The 22,630-nt window shown below is 41.5% G+C and overlaps 1 protein-coding gene across 1 annotated transcript in view; it reads left to right on the top strand.

Annotated features, from left to right (window-relative positions):
* MYO16 (myosin XVI) overlaps window positions 1-22,630 on the top strand; it is a 484,140-nt gene that overhangs the window by 73,395 nt on the left and 388,115 nt on the right. The window contains exon 4 of the mRNA XM_019529669.1: window positions 15,978-16,086. Coding sequence (XP_019385214.1) covers window positions 15,978-16,086 — 109 coding nt within the window. The remainder of the gene's footprint in view (window positions 1-15,977; window positions 16,087-22,630) is intronic.

Genomic DNA, 22,630 nt, shown 5'->3' with positions numbered 1-22,630 from the left:
TGACGCAAAGTACCTATTTAATAGGTTGGCTTTTTCCTGGGCATCAGTTGTCAGTTGTCCCATCTGGTTTAGCAGGGGTCCAACATTGCCATTGCCATTGCCCTGGCTCCTACCCTGGGGATCTTTAAGAAGAGGATTGATGACTACCTGGCTGGACTCATTTGAGTCCAGTCTTTCTCTTGCCCAGGCGGGGTTTTAGACTTGAAGATCTACAAGGTCCCTGCCAACCCTACTTCTACGATTCTATGATTCTATGTAGGCAGCTGGTGTTGGCTGCTCCTGGCACTGCTCCAGCATGGGCTGGCGTGAATGCAGACAAGTGGAGCCCTGGGTGGTGCAGGGCACAGCACTTACTCTAGGCCCTACTGCAGTAACCCCAGGCATGGCTGTACCATGCTCTGCCTGTCCCCACTCACCTCTGCTCCTGGGCTTTGTCATGCCCTGGTGTAGGCAGCTGGTTTCAGCTGCTCCCAGGGCCACTCTAGCACGGACTGGGGTGAGTGGTGTCCCCCATACCGCCTGGGGTGCCACTTCTCCGCACTCAGTGAGCCCAAGCTGGAGCGGCCTCAGTAGCAGCTGAAACCAGCTGGCTGCACCAGGGCACAGCGCAGCTCAGGAGCAGCGGTGAGTGGGTACAGGCAGAGCCCAGGCATGTGAGGGATAGGTGAAGTATGGTACAGCCCAGTTGCTGCAGGCAGCTGGCACCAGCTGCTCCCAGGGCTGCTGCAGCTGGGGCATGGATGAGTGCTTCTCTGTTCCCTCTGCTTTGCTGCCTTGTGTGGCACCCCTCCCCCCATCCCTTCCCTAGTCCCAGCCTCACTCCCTTCCTTGCTCCCTCACTGCCATGGGAACGTATCCCTATCTGTTACATTGTAAAGTGGGTTCGCTTTATGCGAATGCAATTTATGTGCCGTTCTCTGGGAACACATGTACTGCATAAATTGTGGGAAACCTGTATCTGAAATGAGTGTCCTAATTACCAGGTCATTAGCTATTCTGTGATCAGTGTTTTTCAGCTTCCATTGGAGCTTTTTCACTTTCTATATTGTAATTAAATACTTGTTGCTCCAAAGACAGAGTTCATTTGAGAAATCTGGGTAATCATCTGAGATCTGAGAAAGCCAGGTTCAAGTTGCTTCTCCTATGAATATTAAATATATGCACAAAAAAGAGACTGTGAAAAGCCTACCCACAATTATCAAAGTATAAATGTAGAAAGAAAATATTCATCTACCATGAAAATAGGTATATATTATTTTATTGACGAAAACGGAAAATGAAGAGTATGGTGGCAGCAGTTACCAAAGCATATGTGCAGATTTTAACTTCCAGTAAATAGAAGATATATATGGAATAAACCAGAATGCAGTCAGGATAATATACCAGCTTAATCTATAGTTGATAAGCACCAGGATGCAGGTTTTATTAGATCCTGTAGTAACAAAACCTTATTAATTGTGAAATATTCTACCTCCATAAAGTCTGTTGTTGAAGTGTATTGGAAATAGATTTCATAGATTTCATAGACATTAGGGCTGGAAGGGACCTCGGAAGATCATCAAGTGCAGCCCCACACCCAAAGGGCAGAAAGTCAGCTGTGGTTATAGCATCCCAGCAAGATAAGCATCCAAATTTCTCTTGAAGGCATTCAGTGTGGGTGCTTGAACCACCTCTGATGGCAGGCTGTTCCAGACCTTGGGGGCTGGGATAGTAAAGAAATTCTTCCTTACGTCCAGCCTGAAACGGACTTGGAGTAGTTTATAACCATTCAACTTCATCATCCCTTGGGGTGCTCTGGTAAGCAAATGTTCCCCCAGATCCTGGTGGTCACCCCAAGAAACATATAGGTGCCAATCAGATGACCCCTGAACCTGTGCTTTTCCAGGCTAAAGAGCCCCATAGCTCTCAACCTATCATCATAAGGTCTGTTTTCCTGACCTCTAATCATGCGCGTGGCTCTCTCTGGACTCTCTCAAGCTTCTCCACATCCTTTTTGAATTGTGGAGCCCAAAACTGGACGCAGTACTCCAGCTGCGGCCTCACCAAGGCCGAGTACAAGGGGAGAATGACGTCCCGGGATTTGCTCGAGAAGCATCTATGAATGCAACCCAGCATTTTGGTTGCTTTACTAGCCACAGCATTGCATTGAAGACTTGTGTTCATCTTGTGGTCAATGATGACCCCCAAGTCTTTCTTCCGTAGTGCTAGCCAGAGTAGCACTGCCAAACTGGCTAGCATGTTAAGCAAGTAAAGCATGTACCTGAAGGGAGGCCATCTGCTCAGATTTCTATTTAATATCTTACTTAATTTTTTATTTATTCTTTTGTGGGTGATCTGTCAATATGAAGAAATCCTTGAAATTTCTGAACTTAACTTTGAAAGCTCTTCCCAACCTGCTTTGCATTATGGTATTGTAAAGGTGAAAACCTATTACCATTGGCCTGTAAAATAAGAATATATGCAGCAACGTTATTACTTTTACTTTTGCAAATGGTTTAGAATCAAACTAATGAAGTCCAATATTAACCATAAAAGATGGCACTATCTATGCTTCCTTAGCTTAATGTATTTTGCATAGGCTTCTGCAAGGTTTAGAGAGTAGAGAGGAATATATTTAAATCCATAATTTGGCATCGTATCTTGAAAATTATCTGTCTGGGAGACCTGACAGGGTGTTAAATATTGCTCAGAGTTGCTGCTTCAACATATCTGTGCAGGTCAGATGGCCATTGCTTATCTCTTGAGATCTTCTGTATTTTATGTGTAAAAGTTATACACCTACTCCAGAAGGCTTTTTACTGAATGATTCTGAAGAAAGAGGTGAGCAAGGAAAACAAAACAAATCATTCACAACTTTGAAGTATAAACAAGTTTTGTTTTTTCTTTTTTTTTGGTTTAGTAACGTATGGCTCTAAAAAAGTTCTACAAGGAAACAGTTGGTAAAACTCTCCAGAGGGTTACTAAGTATGTAACACTTTTTCTGTTTAAAAAACCAGCGTTCAATTAGGATAGAAGAAAATAACTGTTTTTTCTCAACCTGTCTACATTTGTGCATATCATAAAATGAGCAAAGTTTTTTATTTTGTTTTTAATTGCACATAATCAGATATACCTTTGATCACTTGAATAATAGCAATATCTCATTGCATCACACAATGGTTATTATGCAGTGGGGAATGCAAAACAGAGATATTTTGATGTGTGATTAAATAATAATTCAATGGTGTTAAAATGGGGAAATTGTTCAGTTTTAACGTTTTTGCTTGTTTTTGTCCTGACCAATGAATCCCAAAATTGAATACATTTTTCCAAGATTTATTATTAAACGTGATCCCTGGTTAAAAGGTTTCTTTCTGGAAGTACTACACTAAATGATTTATGTTGCTAGTGTATGTAACACACACATGCACACATGTAAGCACACAGACAGACTTGTATATATGCATATGCTATCTAGAATGGTATATACTCTACAACGATCTAGGCAAGAGCCATGTTGGTCTGAGCACAAAAGGCAGGTGAAGTCTTTGGGTACAGTCAATATATTTTATTAGAAGAAAAGCAAAGAAGAAAAAAGCTAATTTCAACAACCAGGTCTAATTTTTAACATCGATTTTTATGCCCGCCCCCTTCTCCCCCCATCCAGCCTGGCTGACATCTGATACCTACAGGTAAACAACCTGATTTTTTCCTCTGCAACCCTCCTAAATTTGCATTCCTGTAGAACAGCTTTCTAAAGGCAGGGTTTGTTTGTTTTTTATACCCAAGGGATTTCTGACCATCTTTCATATCTCTCACCATTTTTTTTTGCCTGAGGAAGGATGTGTGTGTCTGAAAGCTTGCAATAACAACTTTTTTATAACTGTTCAGTTGATCTAATAAAGCTATTGCCTCTACCCAAAGACTTCTCTTGCCTTATATACTCTATAATACATGTCTTAATTCAAGGAACAGGATGGCTAGTGGTAGTGCAAAACACTGGGCTATGAAGTCATGAGGCTATAGTCCTTAGAGCAGTTACTGTAGCAGTTTTAGAAGCATCTCAGTGGAATTAATCTCCTGTTTTTGCACTTACTATGTAGTGAGTGTCAATATATGATTTGCACAATGCAAGCCAAGTGAAAATGCAGCTGTGAACAGTGTTTACAGATGTGTTTTTTTATCATGCTGTGTTTATTTGATCTGGGGATTTCTATGCATCATGGTTGATATGCTGCAGTAATCTTGGCCTACACTGAAATGGCACAGTAAGTACAGCACTTACAGGTTTTTTTCTTTAGGTCACTTACTTAAGCACCTGCCAGTGAAGGAAGTTATCAGGCACAATGTTCTTTCAGTCATAAGGAACATACGTCATTTGATTGACCACATGCTCCCAGACAAGACACGTGCCTAATTTTTGGAAAGCAGAATGTCTTTTAAAAAAAAATCTAGAGTCATGGTGGACTGTGTGAAATACAGTAAGTTCTCCTAGAAACTTGGGGCGCCAATACATGTGCATCAAGGCTGCTCTGACACATTGTAATTACAGCACATCAGAGTCTGCTACCATGTGGTACTAATTACTGTGCTCCAGCAGGCCCCAGCATTATGTGTATCAGCGTCCCAGCATCTTATGACCCCAGCCAGGTGCTTGTCCAATGTCTTCTTAAAGACCCCCAAGGTAGGGGAGAGCACCATCTCCCTTGGAAGCCTATTGCAGATCCTGGCAACCCTTACCATAAAGTTCTTCCTGGTTTCCAACCTACCTAAATCTGCTCTTTGTCAGTTTGTCAGTCTTTGCCAGATCCTGGCATGTGTATGCTGTTTTAGACAGTAAAGGTTTGAGCAGACTTGAATGAAACAGTGTTTCCTGGGTGAGTGCAGAGGGAAACAGGGCAAAATATTTATATATTGGGAGTGTTATCTTAATCCTAGTTGGTAATACGACTCTCTATACCACTGCAGTAGAAGTCGTTGTTTCCCAGTGACACATTTTTGGCTTTGTTTTCATAAACTGTTTTATGGTCATAGTGAGTATAAATTACTCTTAGTATGTTTTAAATAAATATTTCTTGCCAAACTAGGGGACTGGAGTTGGAATGAGAGGCCCTCTCTAGCCTTAGGTTCCTGTGTCCCAGTAACTATAAACACATACAATGAAGGCTTCATCAGAGATGTCAAATGTCCAATGTCATAACTGGCTGCAGTGTAATATCCTTGTCTGCTTATATACATATAAGCAGACAAGGATATCATACTGCGGCCTACTATATATATGTATATCTTCTACCCACTACTAATCCAGAAAGTGCCCCTGCTCCTGCACTACTAATCCAGAGGATGCTCATGCTGTCAGAGGTGGGGCAGCCTACAGATGCTGCCTGGGGGGAATCTGTGGCCAGGCTCCTTCTCCCTCCAGTCCACACCAGGGCTGAACTCACTCTGCTGCTGCCCATATGAGCCAGACCTGCCGCAACCACTGCACTGTACTCTGGTTTGGGCCTGAAACCCCTCACCCTTATCCTGCTGCCCACATAATGACTAGGCCAGAGTTGCACTCTGCTTCATGCTGCTACTGTGAAGCATGGCACCGGCCATCCCCACCATGCCATAGCCCCAGCCCCCAAGCCCCAGCTAACAACATGGGGTAGTGTGTGGTGCTCCAGCCACTGCCTGTGGTTCTGCATGAGGTGAGCTGCATGTACATCATGCTGGAGGCTGTCCCTGCTGTTTCTCTACAGATAACCATCCTGTGAGTCTGTGCAGGACTGGCTGGGGTAGGGGCAGCTGGGGACTGTGGGTCAGGAGTGAGGGGCATCCATTGGGCTGGAAAGGCTGTGTCTTGGGAGTGAGGAAAATCAGGGAGGGTGGAGGATAGTGGGCTGGGAATGTGGGGGAGCTGTGGTCTGTGTCCCCGGGACCTGTGTGTTGGTTTGCGTTCACTCCTGAGGGAGGTCCCAACACTCTCCTGTCACAACTTAATCTTCTTTTCTGCAGTGGTAGGGCTCCTCCTTGTGGATTCCCGTAGATCGAGTGCTGCCCTTTACGGGTGTTCTTGGGGCTCCACCTCCCCTACACTGCAGCCATTCTTCAGCCCTCAGGACAGCCAGATGATGGGTTGCTGGCCTGTCCCTTTGATGTTTTCACCTCCTGCCTTCTCTCCTTGCCCATCCCTTGATGCCCCTTTACCCCGGTTGACTGCGGGATCTGGAACCATTATTGTCTCTGTGTCTGCTCTCCTTCTGAGGTGTCACGGTTTGCTGCGCTGCCTTGGCTCTCCCTCTTGACCTGGGGTCACTTGGAGATTCCTTCTCTGGTCCAGGAGCTGTGTGCCCTCTGAAATAACAAATAAAAGAAAAGAGAAGAAAGGAATAGTCAGGGTATGGGCCTCGGCCCACCCTACTCACAGATCTGGCATCTGTGGTCCTTGGGATCCCTCAACACCTTCCTTCTTGGCCTGGCTGCCCTGCCAAGCTGAGTGGGTACTTGTTTTAATGGATCCGGGACCCTTCCTGTGGATCCCTGTCTGACCCTCTGCCGAGCTGCCCACACTGCCTACGGGCAGCCCGGGGAGCAGCTTCACTTTCTGGCTCCAGCGTTGCTGTCCTGCTTCCATTTACCCACTGCCAGCTTTAAATCAGCTGGGAGGTGGTTTCTGATGATGTCATCTGCTGGCACCATTCTCAGACAGTAATAAAAGTGGCTGATGAACTGCACTGGTGGCTCTTGTCAGCATAGCTCCGCTTCCCCTAGAAATGGTAAGTGTGCTTTTCATTTCTTTCTTTGGGCAGGTCAGCCCTGCCTCAGGTCCTGCTGTGGGGGGTGCTCCAGGGCCTCCGCTTGTGCCCCCCTGGGGCACGGACTTTTTAATTAGAGTTGCTCTTGGGAGCCAGTCTTATTAAAAAGCCCACAGCATCTTGTGTATTCAGTGTCCCGTATTTCAAAATGGCGGTGGGGATGCTTTAACAAAAACTTGTTTAACAAGCTGTAGTTAGTGTCCCCATGGCCATTTTGAAGCACAGGGATGCTGAATACATGAGATACTGCAGCATGCCAGACCATGCTCCAACAGACTCGATTAATCAAAGTTAAACAAGTCTGCTGCAACACGTTCTAATCCAAATGGTTCAGAGCACGTGTAAAAGTGCCCACAAGGAGCAACCTATTTCCAGTCTAAGTCACCTTTAGACAGAACACATTGTAGTTTCCCCTTTAGCCAATTCCTTATCCATTTTACAACGATAGCATTTATCTCCGTTTTCTCTAATAATCGTCATATAATTTCTTGTGTGGAACAATATCAGTTGTTTTGATTTAATCTAGATAGATAAACAAGACCTACTATATTGGACTTATCTGAGGAGTCAGTTATATCAGAAAGCCGTTTGTTCCTTTTGTGGATGATTCCATGAGGTATTGTTCTATTTTCTGTTTACATATCATTAACAATTCTCTCCTTCTTGCAAAATACTGAAGTCAAACTGCTGAACTAACATGGAGTTACTCCTTTCACTCCCTTCCGCCCCCTTCCATGTAGGCATTATGTTTGCAATTCTCCAATCACAAATTATCCACAAATTCAAGATTGATGTTACAGGAGTTTATATTTCATGTACCAGTTCTTTCAATAGTCTAGTTTGGAGTTTATCCAGGCCCAGTGATTTAATCACAGTAAGCAATCTGAGTTTTGCTTCCTCTGTAGATGCAGCTTCCCATTACTGTATCCTCATTCTCATTTTGGATCCCCTACCATTATCTTCACTTCCATTGTCTCTAATTTTATATCCCTTCTTTAGATTAAAATGGTCCTACTTCTCATCCTTTTTTTTTTATTTATAGAACCAAAGTTCCTTTTGCTGTTTGTTTGTTTACAGTTTCCTCAGAAGATCCCACACAATTAAGATTTGCACTATTTTCATTGTATTATCCACATATGTTGCATTAGTGTTATTTTTAGTCATGATGGCCAATGAAATATATGAGTAGCAAGGGATTTTTTGGTCATATTTTGGTGATATTTTGAAGTCACTCCTGTTACTGTTTCTTTGCTCCTCTATTAATGTAAGCAGGCTGTTTCCATTTAAAGATAAACTTTTGTCTTGTATATTATTCCATTGTCTTGTATATACATTTCATTGTTGTATATATTATTTATTTGGAGCTGTGTCTGCTTCTTTTCCAGGCATGAGGGAAGGGCATTTTGTACCCAAAAGGTGGGCTAACATCTCGCCTGACTACACAGTTGGGCCAATAAAATCTCTCTCTCTCTCTCTCTCTCTCTCTCCCACTCTCTTGTCCATCCAAATAGGTCTGGATCCTTTCCCAACCATTTTTGACTCTTACTTGGATGGGACTTCTGATAGTACTCATTCTTCTGTTTTTTGAATCCTTTAACTTCTAAATCTAGTTCCATAACTTAGCTCCTTGAAGTTTTATCTTCTGAGTCTAAAACCCTAGTTGTAGATCTATTTTTGTCTGTCATGTCATTCAGACTGAACAGAATTTGCCTTTGATCACTCAATCCAAAATTATTTTCCACAATCAACTGTTCCATGTAGATTTTTTAAAATTGTACCATAGTAAATAATTCTAGGAAATATTTTGAGTAGGTCCTGTAGAAAATATTTCAAAGGGTCAATAGGGTGAAAGTCACAGCATAAATTACACAGCTGGCTGAAACTTGGGATTTTCAGTGCACGGGTAATTTGATACAACAACATTTTGTTTTAGTCCAATTCAAAATAAAGCCTCCCTCCTTTAATTTCTGTATACGGGCTTTAACAACAGTGAAGCTGAATGTGAGTTTTCACTTTTTAAAATGTTATGGTCTAATATGCCCCAGATGTTCAGCTGCAACCGTTTGGCTTATATCTACAGGCACTGGGATTCTATGATGGTCTATTATTCAAGGATGGGCCAAGTACAGATCTATTAGGCTAAATTAGGTGAATGTAAGGAAGAATGGTTGTACTTGAAACAAAATCTTTCTTTTTCAATTTTCTGGGGATGGACAAGAAATGACCAAAAAGCTTCATTTTCTGGAAACAAAAACACACACTGTTCTTGAAGTAAAATATATTCCTCATCACCTGCTGATTGAAGCTGGCATTCTACTAATCATCAATGAAACTGAGAATACTGTCAATTTCAGCTGGCACATTCCAGAACTCTCAAAGTTTGCATCTCTAGGACAGACCCACCATCTGGGCTGCTTTGACTCAAGGAGCTCTTGGCTTACAGATTTAAAGCTTCAATCCCCTGAGAGGATCCAAGTTTTCCAGTCTCTAATTCCATGACAGGAACTTGGAAGCCTGAGAGCTATGATTCAAATTAGGGTATAAACAGATGTCACTAAATGAAGCAGATAAGCTGATCCACTTCATTGGGTGAACCAGTCATGATTGTCCTGCATTGGAAAGGGGCCCAAACCTGTGGGACAGTGGAAAATGTGTCTCCTGCTTACAGAGTCATACCTCAGATTCCCTAGGAGATGTTTCTGTAAAAGTGGAAAGCTGACATTTCCCACCTGCAGAAATAAGCCCTGGGCAATCTCCAGGGCCATACCTCTGTAAGCAGAGAAGCCCACCTTTCCCCATTTAGAGATGTACCTTGGAAATTGCCCAGGATGCAACTCTAAATAAGGAACCCAGGGAATCTCCAAAGCACATCTCTGTAAGCAGGGAAAATTGGGGTCTCCCACTTACAGAGATGCACCTTGGAGTTTCTGTAGGTGGGGAAAGCCAGGCAAGCACCCCGGGGGCTTGAGGGGCCTGAGTCTGCTCAGGAACTCCTGGGACATGCAGGATTGAGCCACTCAAGCCATGGGAGCACCTGCCCAGGGTGGATGCAGAGTGCAAGCAGCTCCAGGCTGCCAGCTCTCACACACGATAAAGCAAACAGACCTCTGCTGCGATAAAGCAGCAGAAACTATTACGATTTGGGGCCTTTGTGGTGTGACAAGGAGTTTCTATTTGCTTGACCTTTGTGCTGCCATAAACAAAGGTAGAGTTCTCAGGGTTTCTATATTCTTTGCTGCAAATCTGGCAGGTGAGTTCTTGAACTGCAGATCCAGGAAGCTCTGGGGTCACCTGCATGTCTGGTTCACCCAGACCTATCAACCTTGAAAATTTAGGCTTCTGATTAGAAATTTGTTTAATTAAGTTTGCTAAACTCAAGACATTTCATGAAACATCTTTTAGTTTTAATACCAGGCATTTTCTGACCAAACTCTGTTTAATACAAAAAAATAATCCTAACCAGCACTATTCTTCTAGTAAGCCTTAGATAGGAACTGACTTCATGCTGATCATCTGTACAGGCATGAATTTTGCCCATATTTACTAGGGAATATATTATAAAAATATTTGAGCACGTAGAGAAACAAATAGGCATATTGTGGGATTTGCAAAATTGCATAAGCAGGTTAGGTGTTGCTTAAAATCCCATTAGGGTTTTAACTACATCTTTTAGTACTTAAATACTTTGGACATCTAGCCCTAAGTGCCTTTCTGAACACTGTTTTTACACACTAGAGAGCCCAAACTCCCCCTTTCATAAGGCTTATATTTGTTAACATAAAACCTCATCCCTTACTTCTATACGTGTGTATGTATCTATATGCTCGACTGCTATCAGAATTCTGCTCTCAGGACTGCACATGGCATTCACAGAGCCCCTCTTCTCTCCATGTCCTGCAGTATTTTAGAAATTGATATGTTCTTTACTTCTCTAGCCATAAGAAACTTGGGAGGCAGTGTGCCTTTTTAAATTGCCCTCAAATTATCCTTTCTCATGGTGAACCTTATAGAAGCATCAGGTTAGCCATATAGGGTACACAAGATGACTTGTGGGCATGTGGACTTTAAGGGATATGATAACTATATCATGATTATATCATGGGGGGCAGGGGGTTGAGGCTTTGCCCTTTTCATTAGTTAAATTCTAATAGCCTTTAGCTGGTGGTAAGGTTTCTTTCTGGTACTTTTGTGCTGCAAAATTCCTGAAATAAGGAATAAAACCAAAACACAAAAGACACGATAAAGAAAATCTTGCATTTAAAAGCTTATCTAATTTTATCCCAACCATGCAGTTGGTTCAATAAAAGATATCTCCCACAAAAATCCTTGCCTATCAAACAAAAACAATGAAATGCTAGTTCAGTCTATTGGTATAGGCCTGGGATTCTCAGCCAGGGTGCTGCAAAACACTTTCAAGTCTTCTGCAGGGTGCTATGTAACGTTAGCCCTCTTAGGTACGCAAACATGATTCATAAGATAAACTCAGAGATTTCAAATAGGAATCTGGAGTGTTAAAAACATTCTGACCTGCTGTGGTGTTTCTGAGTTCTTTGCAACAGAAAATTTGTTCAATTATTTTTCCATAGAAAATGAGTAAAAACTAAGAGGTGACATTTTCTAAGGGGTGCCTTGGGTCTCAAGAGGGGTGAGTGCTCTGAGTCTGAAAAGCAAGAACTACTGGGCTGTTTAAATGCTCCTGAATGTGTGAGATGTGGATCAAAGACAGATTGAGTTTGTGGTGGTGAGGGGTTAAGGCTGGAGCATGGCATATTCTGCCATATTCTGTTTTATTATGCCCTAATGATAATATGAATATAACTATACTGGATTTTCAGTGATGGAAAAAAATTTCTGTTAAAATGCAAGGATGCAAAGGCTGTTTGCAGACAGGGAAAACAAAACAAAACAAGGTTTTACTTTAAACTCAGTCTGCTGCTATCCTGGGCCCAGCACATGCCCAGAAAAGGAAGCGCTTTAGTTGCACCCAGCTTTTCCAACATCTGTATAGATTGGGCATTTCAGTGGTGCTTTTTTGGTGCTTTTATCTAATAGGTTATTCAATCAGCTTTAGATAAAAGTGCCAAAAAACCCAGCTGAAGTGCCCGGTCTATACAGATGTTGGGGAGCTGAATCAAACTAACGTGCTGCTGCTCCTGCTAAAGCACCTTCTCTCCCCCACCCCAATCTATCAGTGCCCAAAAATGTTAATATGTTTGTCAATTTTTCATATAAGAGTAAAAATGTTAATAATTTATCATTCAGATTTTTTTTCATTTCTTAGAATTTTCAGGAAAAAAATCTACACATTCAAAGTAAACTTTTAACAGTTTGGACTCAGTTGAACTCTATTTAAACAGTATGATTAATGATGGTTTGGAATCACAAACGCACAGCTATACTGCATATATCAGGTATCTTATTGTGATACTTATTATGGCCAATGCTGAGTCAGGATTATACAGTCATTAGGCATGGATGGTTCCCAGACTGTTGCTAAACCAAAGGCCACAATATGTAGAGGCTTATAAGGAGGTTTTCTGTTTGCAGCTTCTGCTACATTGATATCTTGTCAAGTGTAGGGTTATTACTAGCTTACAGTAGTTCACCTAACCTCAAACTCTTCATGTGACTTCTCCGTTATATACACAGAATGGGTTGACCAATCCTGAAGGTGGGCAGGTCTAGTCTGGTTTCATACAAGTGTCTAGATTATTCATTCAAATTAACTTCAAGCCCTCCCTCAAGCCATTTCTCAAACATCTTTCTTGCCTGGTATATTAAAGTTATAACACCTCCAAGGCTACAGCAACAACCATGCATCAGCTTTATGTGGTGGAATGAAGAGGTAGAGAGAGTGTCATATTTTGTCAATTTTATTTTTTGTCTTTTTTTTTTTTCTTTTGGGAAGGTTCATAAAGGACATAATTCTACTTTGGAGCAATCCCATATCAACCATTGTTGGAAGAATGCTGGATGGATCAATGGCTGGATATCTGCCAAATCGTACCTTTCTATGTAGTATCCAGTGGTCTCAGTAACTCTAAATGGATGTATATATTGCAAACAGTAATTATAAAATGTGACCCATTTGCAGCCCTTCACGTGGGCTTGTTTACATGGATTTGCTTTGCAGTGGGATAGTTTAAAGGTTCTAATAGTAAAGAAAAATGCTAATGGATGGTAACAGATATTTATTCATCAGCTGTGGGATCTGGCTGATGAGCTGAATCTGATTCAGAATCTACAGTACTGACTGATTTGAATTCCTTGAAGAAAACTATTCATTAAGCAGGTGTTATTTTCCAGTGCCTATCATGAGTGATTTATCCTCAAGAACAGCATGCAAACAGGAGCAAAGTGACAAAAAGATTACATTCTCCCAAAAAATGGATGTGTTTTACCGTTTTTTCACCTGATTTCTTTTTTTCATAGAGACAGCTGAGTAAGCACAATTGAAACCAAATATATCAATTTGCCTAGGGTTTTGTTTTAATTATTTGATGAAAACCTCTCATTAGGCAGTAGTCCTTTACAGGTGGCTTTCATGAGGAGTTTCTTTCAGATCAAGCTGCTTCTCTCAATCCTTTTGTAAATAACATGAGTTAATATTTAAACAAAGCCAACCACTAGGTCCAGCATGTATCAAGGCAAAAGAGTTTCACAAGCGTTTCCAGCATCTGATTTCAGTTACATACCTAATCCGCAAAGACACATGTTCAGGTAGATGACTCTTTTCACAGGATGAAGGGGATAACTTCCTTCTGTCTGCTCTAATTTTGAGAGATTTTTTTTTTTTATGTATAATGCATGTGACTTTTCAAAAACAGATTTTTTGATAGTCTCACATCTTTGGGGTTTTTTTGTGAGTCCAGTTCCTGGAGTCAAGTGAACATGTCAAAATCTTGGCTTTATTATTTTTAAGACAATTTCTAGCTCTCGTTCTTTTGAAAATGTTTTCAAATATGAAGTAAAAAAAAAAAAATCAAACAGCAGAAGGTTATTGAAAAAAAAAAATCTAACAATTCCCAGTGACCTAACTCATAATTTTTAAAATTCTTTGACCATTGGGGATGGCAGCATCAAAGCCAATTAAATATCTGTATCTGTCATGAAAAGCTTTCTATCTTATGCCCTAGGTCTCCAATTGGCTCTGTTAGAAAAGATCTCTGACCTATGCACAGCCCTCTGAAGTTGATCTCTTGATCAGGTCTGCTGGCTAATGGAGCTGTACAAAGATATGAGGAGCCTTGCTATATAATTTAGTTGCAGGATTGGGGGCCTAAATCAGGAAGGAAATATTTAGAATGTCATTATCAAAAGAAAAATGAGTATAATGTAGAAAATCACAACAACATGAAATTTTCTGTTCTTTAGCTTGAAAATGTCTTGCAAAAAACCGCTACCCTCAAATCTGATTTTGGCAGTTACTTCTTTATTGGCCTGCAATCATCATAGTTACCATGGCAACAATAATTGATGCCTCTCTTGGTCTCTCTACCTGCTTTGGAGCTGCAATATTGTAAAAGGTGCTATTACATTGGAATAAGAATGATTTCTAATCAGTGGGATAATACAAGATTATGAATCTTGATGTATTAAGTGTTTATTATTTGAAAGTTATTAACATGGTTGTTTTGTTAAGTATGTCTATATGAAATGTTGACTATAAGAATGTATGCTGCTGTCCAGAAATACTTCATTACCCAATTTCTGAAGCATCTGTTATCTCTCTAGCTGCAGGATTGACCAAAATTGACCTCCTGCCTGTGACTGGCTCATTATAAACATTTCCCAAATATGTGTATTAATGCAATGCCATTCCATAAAAAATTACTAATACTTGAGCAGTCCCATGTTTTATCCCTTTCTCGAAGTAATTGTACCTTATAGAAAGAATGAAATGCATGCTGCAGGCTAACTTAAATACCCTCCATTTCCTGAATTCTGATGTGTCATAGGGCTATTGGATTCTTATCTCCAGTGAGGGAGAAAATGTACATACATTTTTGTCCCCCTGAATCTCCCCTGACATTATTTGTTGGTTATTTTCATACATAAAAAATAATGTACTTTCAAGACTTTTATCGTGCTTTCAGTAGTTCTGCTGGCCCTGGGGTCCCTCTGCCGCCTGGTGGAGCAAGGCCTTTGGTGGCAGGACCTGGCATGGCATGTGGGGACCGCATGCTGGGCCCAGATGGGCCCTGCTGTCCTCGGGGCTGGTGTGCCGCTGGGCTGGGCTGGGCCCAGGGCACCAGCACCCAGTGCAGTGCATGGGGACTGCATGCTGCGCCCAGATGGAGACTGCCTCCCTAGGCCTGGCCCAGTCGGGTAGCACAGGGGCCCTGAGGGTGGTAAGGTCCAGCTGGGCAGGGGGCTGATGGGGGGAGGGGCAGCGCAGGAATCGGGGGGCTGGGGGAGCGGGTGGAGCCAACAGGGGTCCCTTGCATGGTCCCCTCCCCCCTTCACAAGGCTCCCCCCCCTTACTTACCAGCACTGGAGCCCTGGAGCTGAAATGCGCAGCCTTGTTGGTTGCGTGTTTCAGCACCAGGGCAAGGGGCCAACCATAGAGATAGTCTGGCAGCCAGAGCATCTCCCTGGAGGACCCAACCGCCGATTGCCTGCTGCTTTTTTTTGTTTCATTTTTTTTTTAGTGCAGGGAACAGTTTTTGTTCCTGCACATGCCTCTTGCCCTGCCTCAAAGGGGTTTGAGGCAGGGCAAGAGGCATGTGCGTGCTCATCTGGATGCGCCCAAATATGTCTCTAACATCTTTAAACTCTGCTAGCTCTGCAGGGATGCCTAACTAGATTATTTAAATATCTCCTTTCTGTGGCAAATATTTAGAAGGTAGATGGGCCAACAAATAAGTTTAGGTTCATTTTGAGAACTCAGATCCTGACCTTCGGAATTACAGACCTGGCAGTTGACTTCTGCAGACAGTGAAAGCGTTTGTGACAAATGGCCATTGTATTTCACACAGGAGGAGGTCTTTTATGCTCGTCTTTTAGTTGTCCTCTTGAGTATTAGTTCATATGAACTCCAAATTTGAAATGAAATGGAATCCGGATCAATAAGCTTTACTTAAATCTGTCTTGAAACTGCCCTGTGGGAGTAATAAATTGGTTTCAACCTTTCAGTCACAGTTCTTGAGATATTATTACAGAAACATAAATTGTTCATCTTTCTTGTTTTTCATTTAGGCTGGGGCAAATGTACTGCTACAGGATGTCAATGGAAACATTGCACTTGATTATGCCATGGAAGGGACAGAATCCAGCTGCATACTTCTGACCTACCTGGAAGAAAATGGTAGGTCTACACATATAATTTTGGATTTTTTTTTCAGTGATTTGTATCTTTATGGGGGGAAAAAAACATAAGGCCTGATCTTCAACTGCCATAAGTCATCACTGATAAACCATTTGAACTATGTCACTTTTGGAGAAAACAAAAATAATCCTGTCTACATTTGAATCTCCATAGATGTACTTTGAAATTGAAAAACTTGAGAGACTTTTGGCCATTCATGTGAGACATCAGAATGATAATTCAGTTCAGAGAAAAAGAAAAGGATGTATTAGGGGAGAAAATGTTTAAGTAAACAGTTTTGGGGTGGCAGAAACATATATTTAGTATTCATCTGTTTTAGATATGGAGAGAACAGCTTTAAGGTATCGTGAATTTATATCCTTTTACAGGTTGTAAAATGTTGATCTGTTACTTGTCACTGGAAAGGTGTATGACATTTTATTACTTACCTGTAAACCTTTCCTGCATTGTTAACATTATCCATTGATATGTTTTATTTAATGCTAAATGCCAGAATTCATATATCAAGGTTACTGTGTTCCCAATTCATTCCAATACTTGGGTATCACATCTGTAATCTTATCTGTAGCATTACATTTTGGATGTCATATGTCACTTCTGCAACACTTACATTCGTTCTTAGTGTGAAAAGGCATGTAACAATTTGTTATATGTAAATATGCCATAAATGTAAGGAATATTTATTAAACAGAAATTTTAAAAAGGGTATAACATTCAAAAACATTACATAAATTTCCTTGTAATCTAAGAGGAAAGGATTTCTTCATAATCTAAGAGTCAAATATATTAGGGTAACATATTTTATTGGACCAACTACACAGTTGGGATAGAGTTGGACAAGCCTACAAATGCAAGATGCTCTTCATCAGGTTGGAGTCTAACTCATCTATCTCTATCCCAACTGTGCAGTTGGTCGAATAAAAGATATGATCCTAAAAAATCCTTGCCTTTTGCATAACTTTAGGACTATCATGGCTACAATATCACTTGAACACATTTTATCTTAAACCAAGGAATCCATTTTATCTTAAATCAAGTCAAAGTATCCTGTTAATAATCATATTGGTGAAAAGCCTGGTTAAAATGGCATCCAACTATCAGTTCTATACATGTAAGCAGAAATGGGTCCAGTGGCTCACAGACACTGATATTTTTATTATTCTGTCTGTTTGCAAAGCAAAGACCTTCAAGAAGTCTCTTATAGGAAGATCACATTAGGATGGTATGACAGGAGCATCTCTACTGGAGCCTTTCTATTGGTGACTCTGCCCTCCTGTTATGGGCCAATCGCCTGCTTATTCACCTGCCATGCCTTGATTTTAATTCATTAATTGACTGATCATTGATTAATTAGCAGGAGGCTGCCCACTTTATGCGCCCCGGTGCCAGGGGCACTATCTGCAGCTCCTTTTCCACCCCTACACCGCAGCCCAAGCCTCGCAGAGATGGACTTGTAGTTTTTGACCTGGGCCCTGTTGTGACTTGGCCCTCTCCTTTACCTCCTTGGGGCTTCTCGCTGCCCCCCTCCCTTGCTCCGGGGCTTCTCACTGCCCCCCTCGCTCTGGGGCTTCTCACTCCTCGCGGCCCTCTCTCTGGGGTCCTCACTGCCCCCTTGCTCTGGGGCTGGGGCCAATGCACCCCAAATGCTGCACCCTCTCTGGCGCCAGGATCTCCACATTACCGTGGAGTCCCTATGAGGCCTCCTCCAGTGCCTAATAGCCTCACCTGGTCCTCTGGTCAAAAACAGAGAACACAAAAACACAAAGCCCCTGGGCTATAACATAAAAAAACTAAACCGTTCAGTCAAACAACATTTAATCCCTACCGAGAAATACTACAACCCATAGCAGTGATCAGGGGATGCTCATGCAGTCAGGCTTCTTCCTCTGTCTGGAGTGGCCGAGCTCCCCCTCCCTTGGCTGCCAGAGGGGAACTGCCCTCCTGGCCTCATACCTGGGGCTTAAGAAGGGCCAAGCCCTGCCCCTTCCTGTCAGCTGGCTCCACCGGTTGCTTACCTGTAAAACTAAAACCTGTAAAACTAGCAACCAGCACCTGTGACTCTGGCTGCCCTGGTGACTGGCAGCTAAGCCTCCCCCTTCTTGCCACTAGAAGTATCTCCCAAGCTGTTTTCTGCTCTCAGGCTCAGAGCACTTGAGTGCTCTGCAACAGATGGGTTTGACACTCATGTTTAACAAACTGCCAGAACCACAGTTGGAGTACTGCATTCAGTACTGGGTGCCGCACTTCAAGAGGGATGTGGCCAGCCTGGAGAGGGTTCAGAGGAGGGCCACCCGCTTGGGCAGGACAGGCCCTACGAGGAAAAACTGAGGGACCTAAACCTGTTCAGCCTCAGCAAGAGGAGGCTGAGGGAGACCTGGTGGCTGCCTACAAACTCATCAGGGGAGATCAACAGCAAATAGGTAGAGCCCTTTTTTCCCCAGCACCACCTGGGGTGACAAGGAACAATGGTAATAAGCTGACAGAGAATAGTTCAGGTTAGAGATCAGAAGGCAAAATTTTACAGTTAGGGTGGCCAAAATATGGAACCAACTTCCCAGGGAAGTGGTCATCACCCCTGCCTTGGGCAAATTCAAGAGGAGGTTGAATGATCACCAGTCTGGGATCTTGTGAACGCAGCATTCATTCCTGCCTGTGGCAGGGGGTCAGGCTAGATGATCTGTTCAGTTCCCTCCTGACCCTTGCTGCACTGCAAATACAAACCTTTGGAGTTGCTGGAAAGATGGCTAAGGTTGCATTTAGCATTTTAGATATAACATTCCTCCACCAAACAGATTTCTACTTACTTTATTACCATTTCTCATATGTCTTCATTAAAATGTCCTCCTGTCTTGTGGTTAGTGTGTCTATGTTTGCAGAAAGGATACACGGAGTATAACTGACAAAATATTTTGGGATACATTAAAAATGAGTTTAAACATTTTTTTTTTCTTGATTCAAATAAAACTTCTGAAAGAAAGTCTTTGATTTTAGGAATTGTGGTATTGTCTTTATTTTAAGATGTGCCGCTGGGTTTGTTCATCATATTAGTTGTAGCTATGAATAAGTGGAGAAAGGTCAAAGTAGAAAAGAAGAATTAGCATACCACATCTGACTGTGTTTCAAATTCTGGGTGAAATCCTGGTCCTATTGATGTCAGTGTTAAAATGTATATTTCAATATGTCCAGAGCTGCTGCTTGTTCTCTCTCTGAAAATTCATCCCAAGGCACACTTATTCTGCACAAAAACATTTATTTATTTATTTTTAATAATATTTTTTGAACTTCTGGGCAGCCCAATTTCTTTAATAAAGCGAGAGTTGAAAAAGCAATAAAGTGATAGATGGTATCACATATTTGGATAAACAGTATCAGTTTATGAATCAGTAGGAATAAAAATCCCACGTTCTTGTGAAATGGCAAGAGGTTTATAAAAAGAAAGTATAGGGCTTTTTGTTCTGTTGCACGTGTGTCTGTGTTTGGATTTTTTTTTTACGTCCTGGCCAAAAAAGTCTACTTTTGGAGTAGCAGTTTTCAGAACAGGAAGCAAGTAACTAATAAGAAACCCCACTAAATGAACAAGGAGGTTAGAGAAGCCACTACATTAGAGAAACAAATTTAGATGGTTTTCAAAGTTTGTAGTGTGTTATTGAGCAGCACTGTACCTAAACTTCTGGCAGCCCTGGGTGAACTTTTATTATCCAGTCCTCCTTTGCCAAGGACAATGATGATGATAATTGGGCAACGGGGGGAAAAATGACCATTTTCAGGCCTCCTTTCTGTCCAGGCCCTGAGTGGCCGTCTAGTTCATCCATGTCTGTGTTCAGCCCTGTTACTGAGTGACAGTGCATTGAGAAATGAAATGTAATAAAAATAATACACATCATAATATTTCAGTGGATGAACCTACCCTGAGAACACTGGGAGTATCTACATGAGATGCTAACTGCGCAGTAGCCTCATTCTACTGAACATTAGTGTGCAGGGCAGTAACCATACTAATACGCTAATATGTATTAGCTACTGTGCAGTTAGCCTACTGTGCAGTTAGCATCACTAAAAAGCTGTATGCTGGCTCTACTGTGCAGTAGCACCAGATACTGATTTAGGACTTTAATACAAGTACTAAATGCTCCATAATTACGGTGTATTAATGAATGTGCAGATGTGCCTACTGTGACTTACCAACTTCTGAGAACCAATTCAGTCTTTACAGAATTTCTATATAACACTGTTAAACTTTAAGGATTCAGCTGTTGCCACAGTGGTACCCCAAGAAAAAGTTATTTTGGAGGTGCACCATGTGGCATGCATGGATAGTTTCCTAAATTAGGCTTAGTTTTGTGGGGTTCGGTGTTTAATTATTTGAACGCTAATTATCTCAGCTCTGTGTGAACAGTTGTGGATTATTCAAGTTAGTCACTACCTTACTAGCTTTCCAATAGCTATAATTAAAAACCAAACCCCACAAGACTGCATTACAGTTAAAGCGCATTAAATTTAGTACTTGTATAAAAGGTAGGGAAAGCCTGGGTCTGTCCAGACAAGTATATATTTACATTTTTTTAAAAGCCTAGCACCTCGCTGGTCAAACTATTATACAGAAAAGGTAGCATATCAAATTAATGAATCTGCATGTCTAAAAAAAATGAAGATGTTACTTCAAGCTCAGGAAGTTACTGGTAGTTACTGGTATAGTGTGAGCTTCCCCCAGAAAAGAAGGTGTGACAGATGTTAATAGCCAGACTGGCAAAGGTATTTAAGCCTGTCTAAAAGCCATGGCTTTGTATTTAGTCTTCCCAGGTACCCTGTTGTAAGCAAAGACTAAATCTTGATAATTTAAGATGATATGAAAGTAGGTCTGGAAGGGCCCTCACAAAGTTATCTAGTCAAGCTGCCTGTCCAAGGCACGATCATCCCCGACTAAACCATCCCAGGCAAGCATCTGCCTAACCTGCTTTTGAAAATACCCAGAAATGGAGATTCTATAACTTCTCTAGAGAGCCTTTTCAAATGCTTACCTCCCTCCTAGTAAGAAAGCTCTTCCTAATCTCCAATCTAAATTTCCTCTGTTACATCTTGAAGCCATTGCTCCTAGTCTTTGCCCTATAGCTACAGAGAAAAGCCGATCTTCATCCTCTCTGTAACAGAGGATGCTCTTTCATTGTCAGTAAATGAAAACACATAGCACATTTGCAGTCTTTTTATCTTCCCCATGCAGGGAAACCTTGTATATTCAAAACTTGTTGACTTAACAGGGTTAATTTCAATTTTCTGATTTAAAAATTATTCACAGTGGACCAAATCATGAAGTTAGCGAGTGGCTTTCAATCGGTAAAGCAAAACTAAGAAAGTAGACTTACATCCAAAATTCTTGCAAGAAATTAATTTTCCCAATTAATCTGTGCTCAGTCACTTGCTATGAAGGCCTCTGCAGTTAATTACGTACATAAATTGATCTACCTGCTGTTGTTCTAATTAGTGCCATACATGCTCATAAAAGCCTGGTCTACTGCACCTGCAATAAGTTCAGACAACCTTCCATTTGTGGTTTGTGAAGCACACACACACAGTCACCCCCATGCAATACTAGAAGCTTTACACTTGTTTGCTGTTCTTCTAATGAATTCCTAAGATGTTCTCATGATGGTCCCCTTTGAATCCCATAGTTCATTTTCACTGAAGGAAAATGATAGTGTAATATAGAATATGTTCTAATCACTGACTCTAATTGTAAAGAAAACCAAATCACAGAGGGAAAAAATAGGTATATTAGGTACAATTAAAAACTCAGTTAACGAGGGAACAGGAAGCTACTGTCTTTCCAGTCAGGTGAATGAAAGTAGGACTGGAACAAATAGCTTTGAAGCTATAGAAATCACCATTAATTCATGAGTTTTAATATTACTGTAAAGCAATTTTTATGTATTTGTAATTTTTTTTAGATTTTTATCACTGTGGTAGCTAAACACTGCAGTTGTGGGTCAATCTTCCATCAATCAAGCCATGCTTTGTTTTGGTTTTTAAATAACTAGTGGGTTTTTTTTTTTTAAACGTACTTTTCTCATACTTTATAAAGGAATATCTGAATTCATTCATCATTAAATCGTTCAGTGCTTCTGTGGACATGCATGGAAATAGCAGCATTTATTTATAAACAGTGTTTCAAAAACTAACTTTTGACATGATATTTTTTTGTAAATATTTTTGATCTGCAATATCTAGAGCATGTCCTGTGAAGTTTTTTAGCTTCTACATGTATTTTAAATATTACACGTCTCTGAAAAATCCATTTCTGCTGACCTGCCCACACTGTACAGTTTCATAGTATGTAGGGTTGGAAGGACCTGAGCAGATCATCAAGTACGACCCTCTGCCCTGAGCAGGAAAGAATGATGGGGTCAAAGGACTCTCGTGAGGTGATTATCTAGCCTCCTTTTGAAGACCCCAGGGTAGGAGCCAGCACCGCTTCCCTTAGAAGTTGGTTCCAGATCCTAGCTGCCCTGACTGTGAAGTAGTGCCTCCT

This window comes from Crocodylus porosus, unplaced genomic scaffold, assembly GCF_001723895.1.
Source record: "Crocodylus porosus isolate Cpor-Errol unplaced genomic scaffold, CroPor_comp1, whole genome shotgun sequence".
In the NCBI taxonomy this organism is placed as follows: Eukaryota; Metazoa; Chordata; order Crocodylia; family Crocodylidae; genus Crocodylus; species Crocodylus porosus.
Note: the sequence above shows the minus strand (reverse complement) of the source record. Positions and strands in the feature narration are given on the sequence as shown.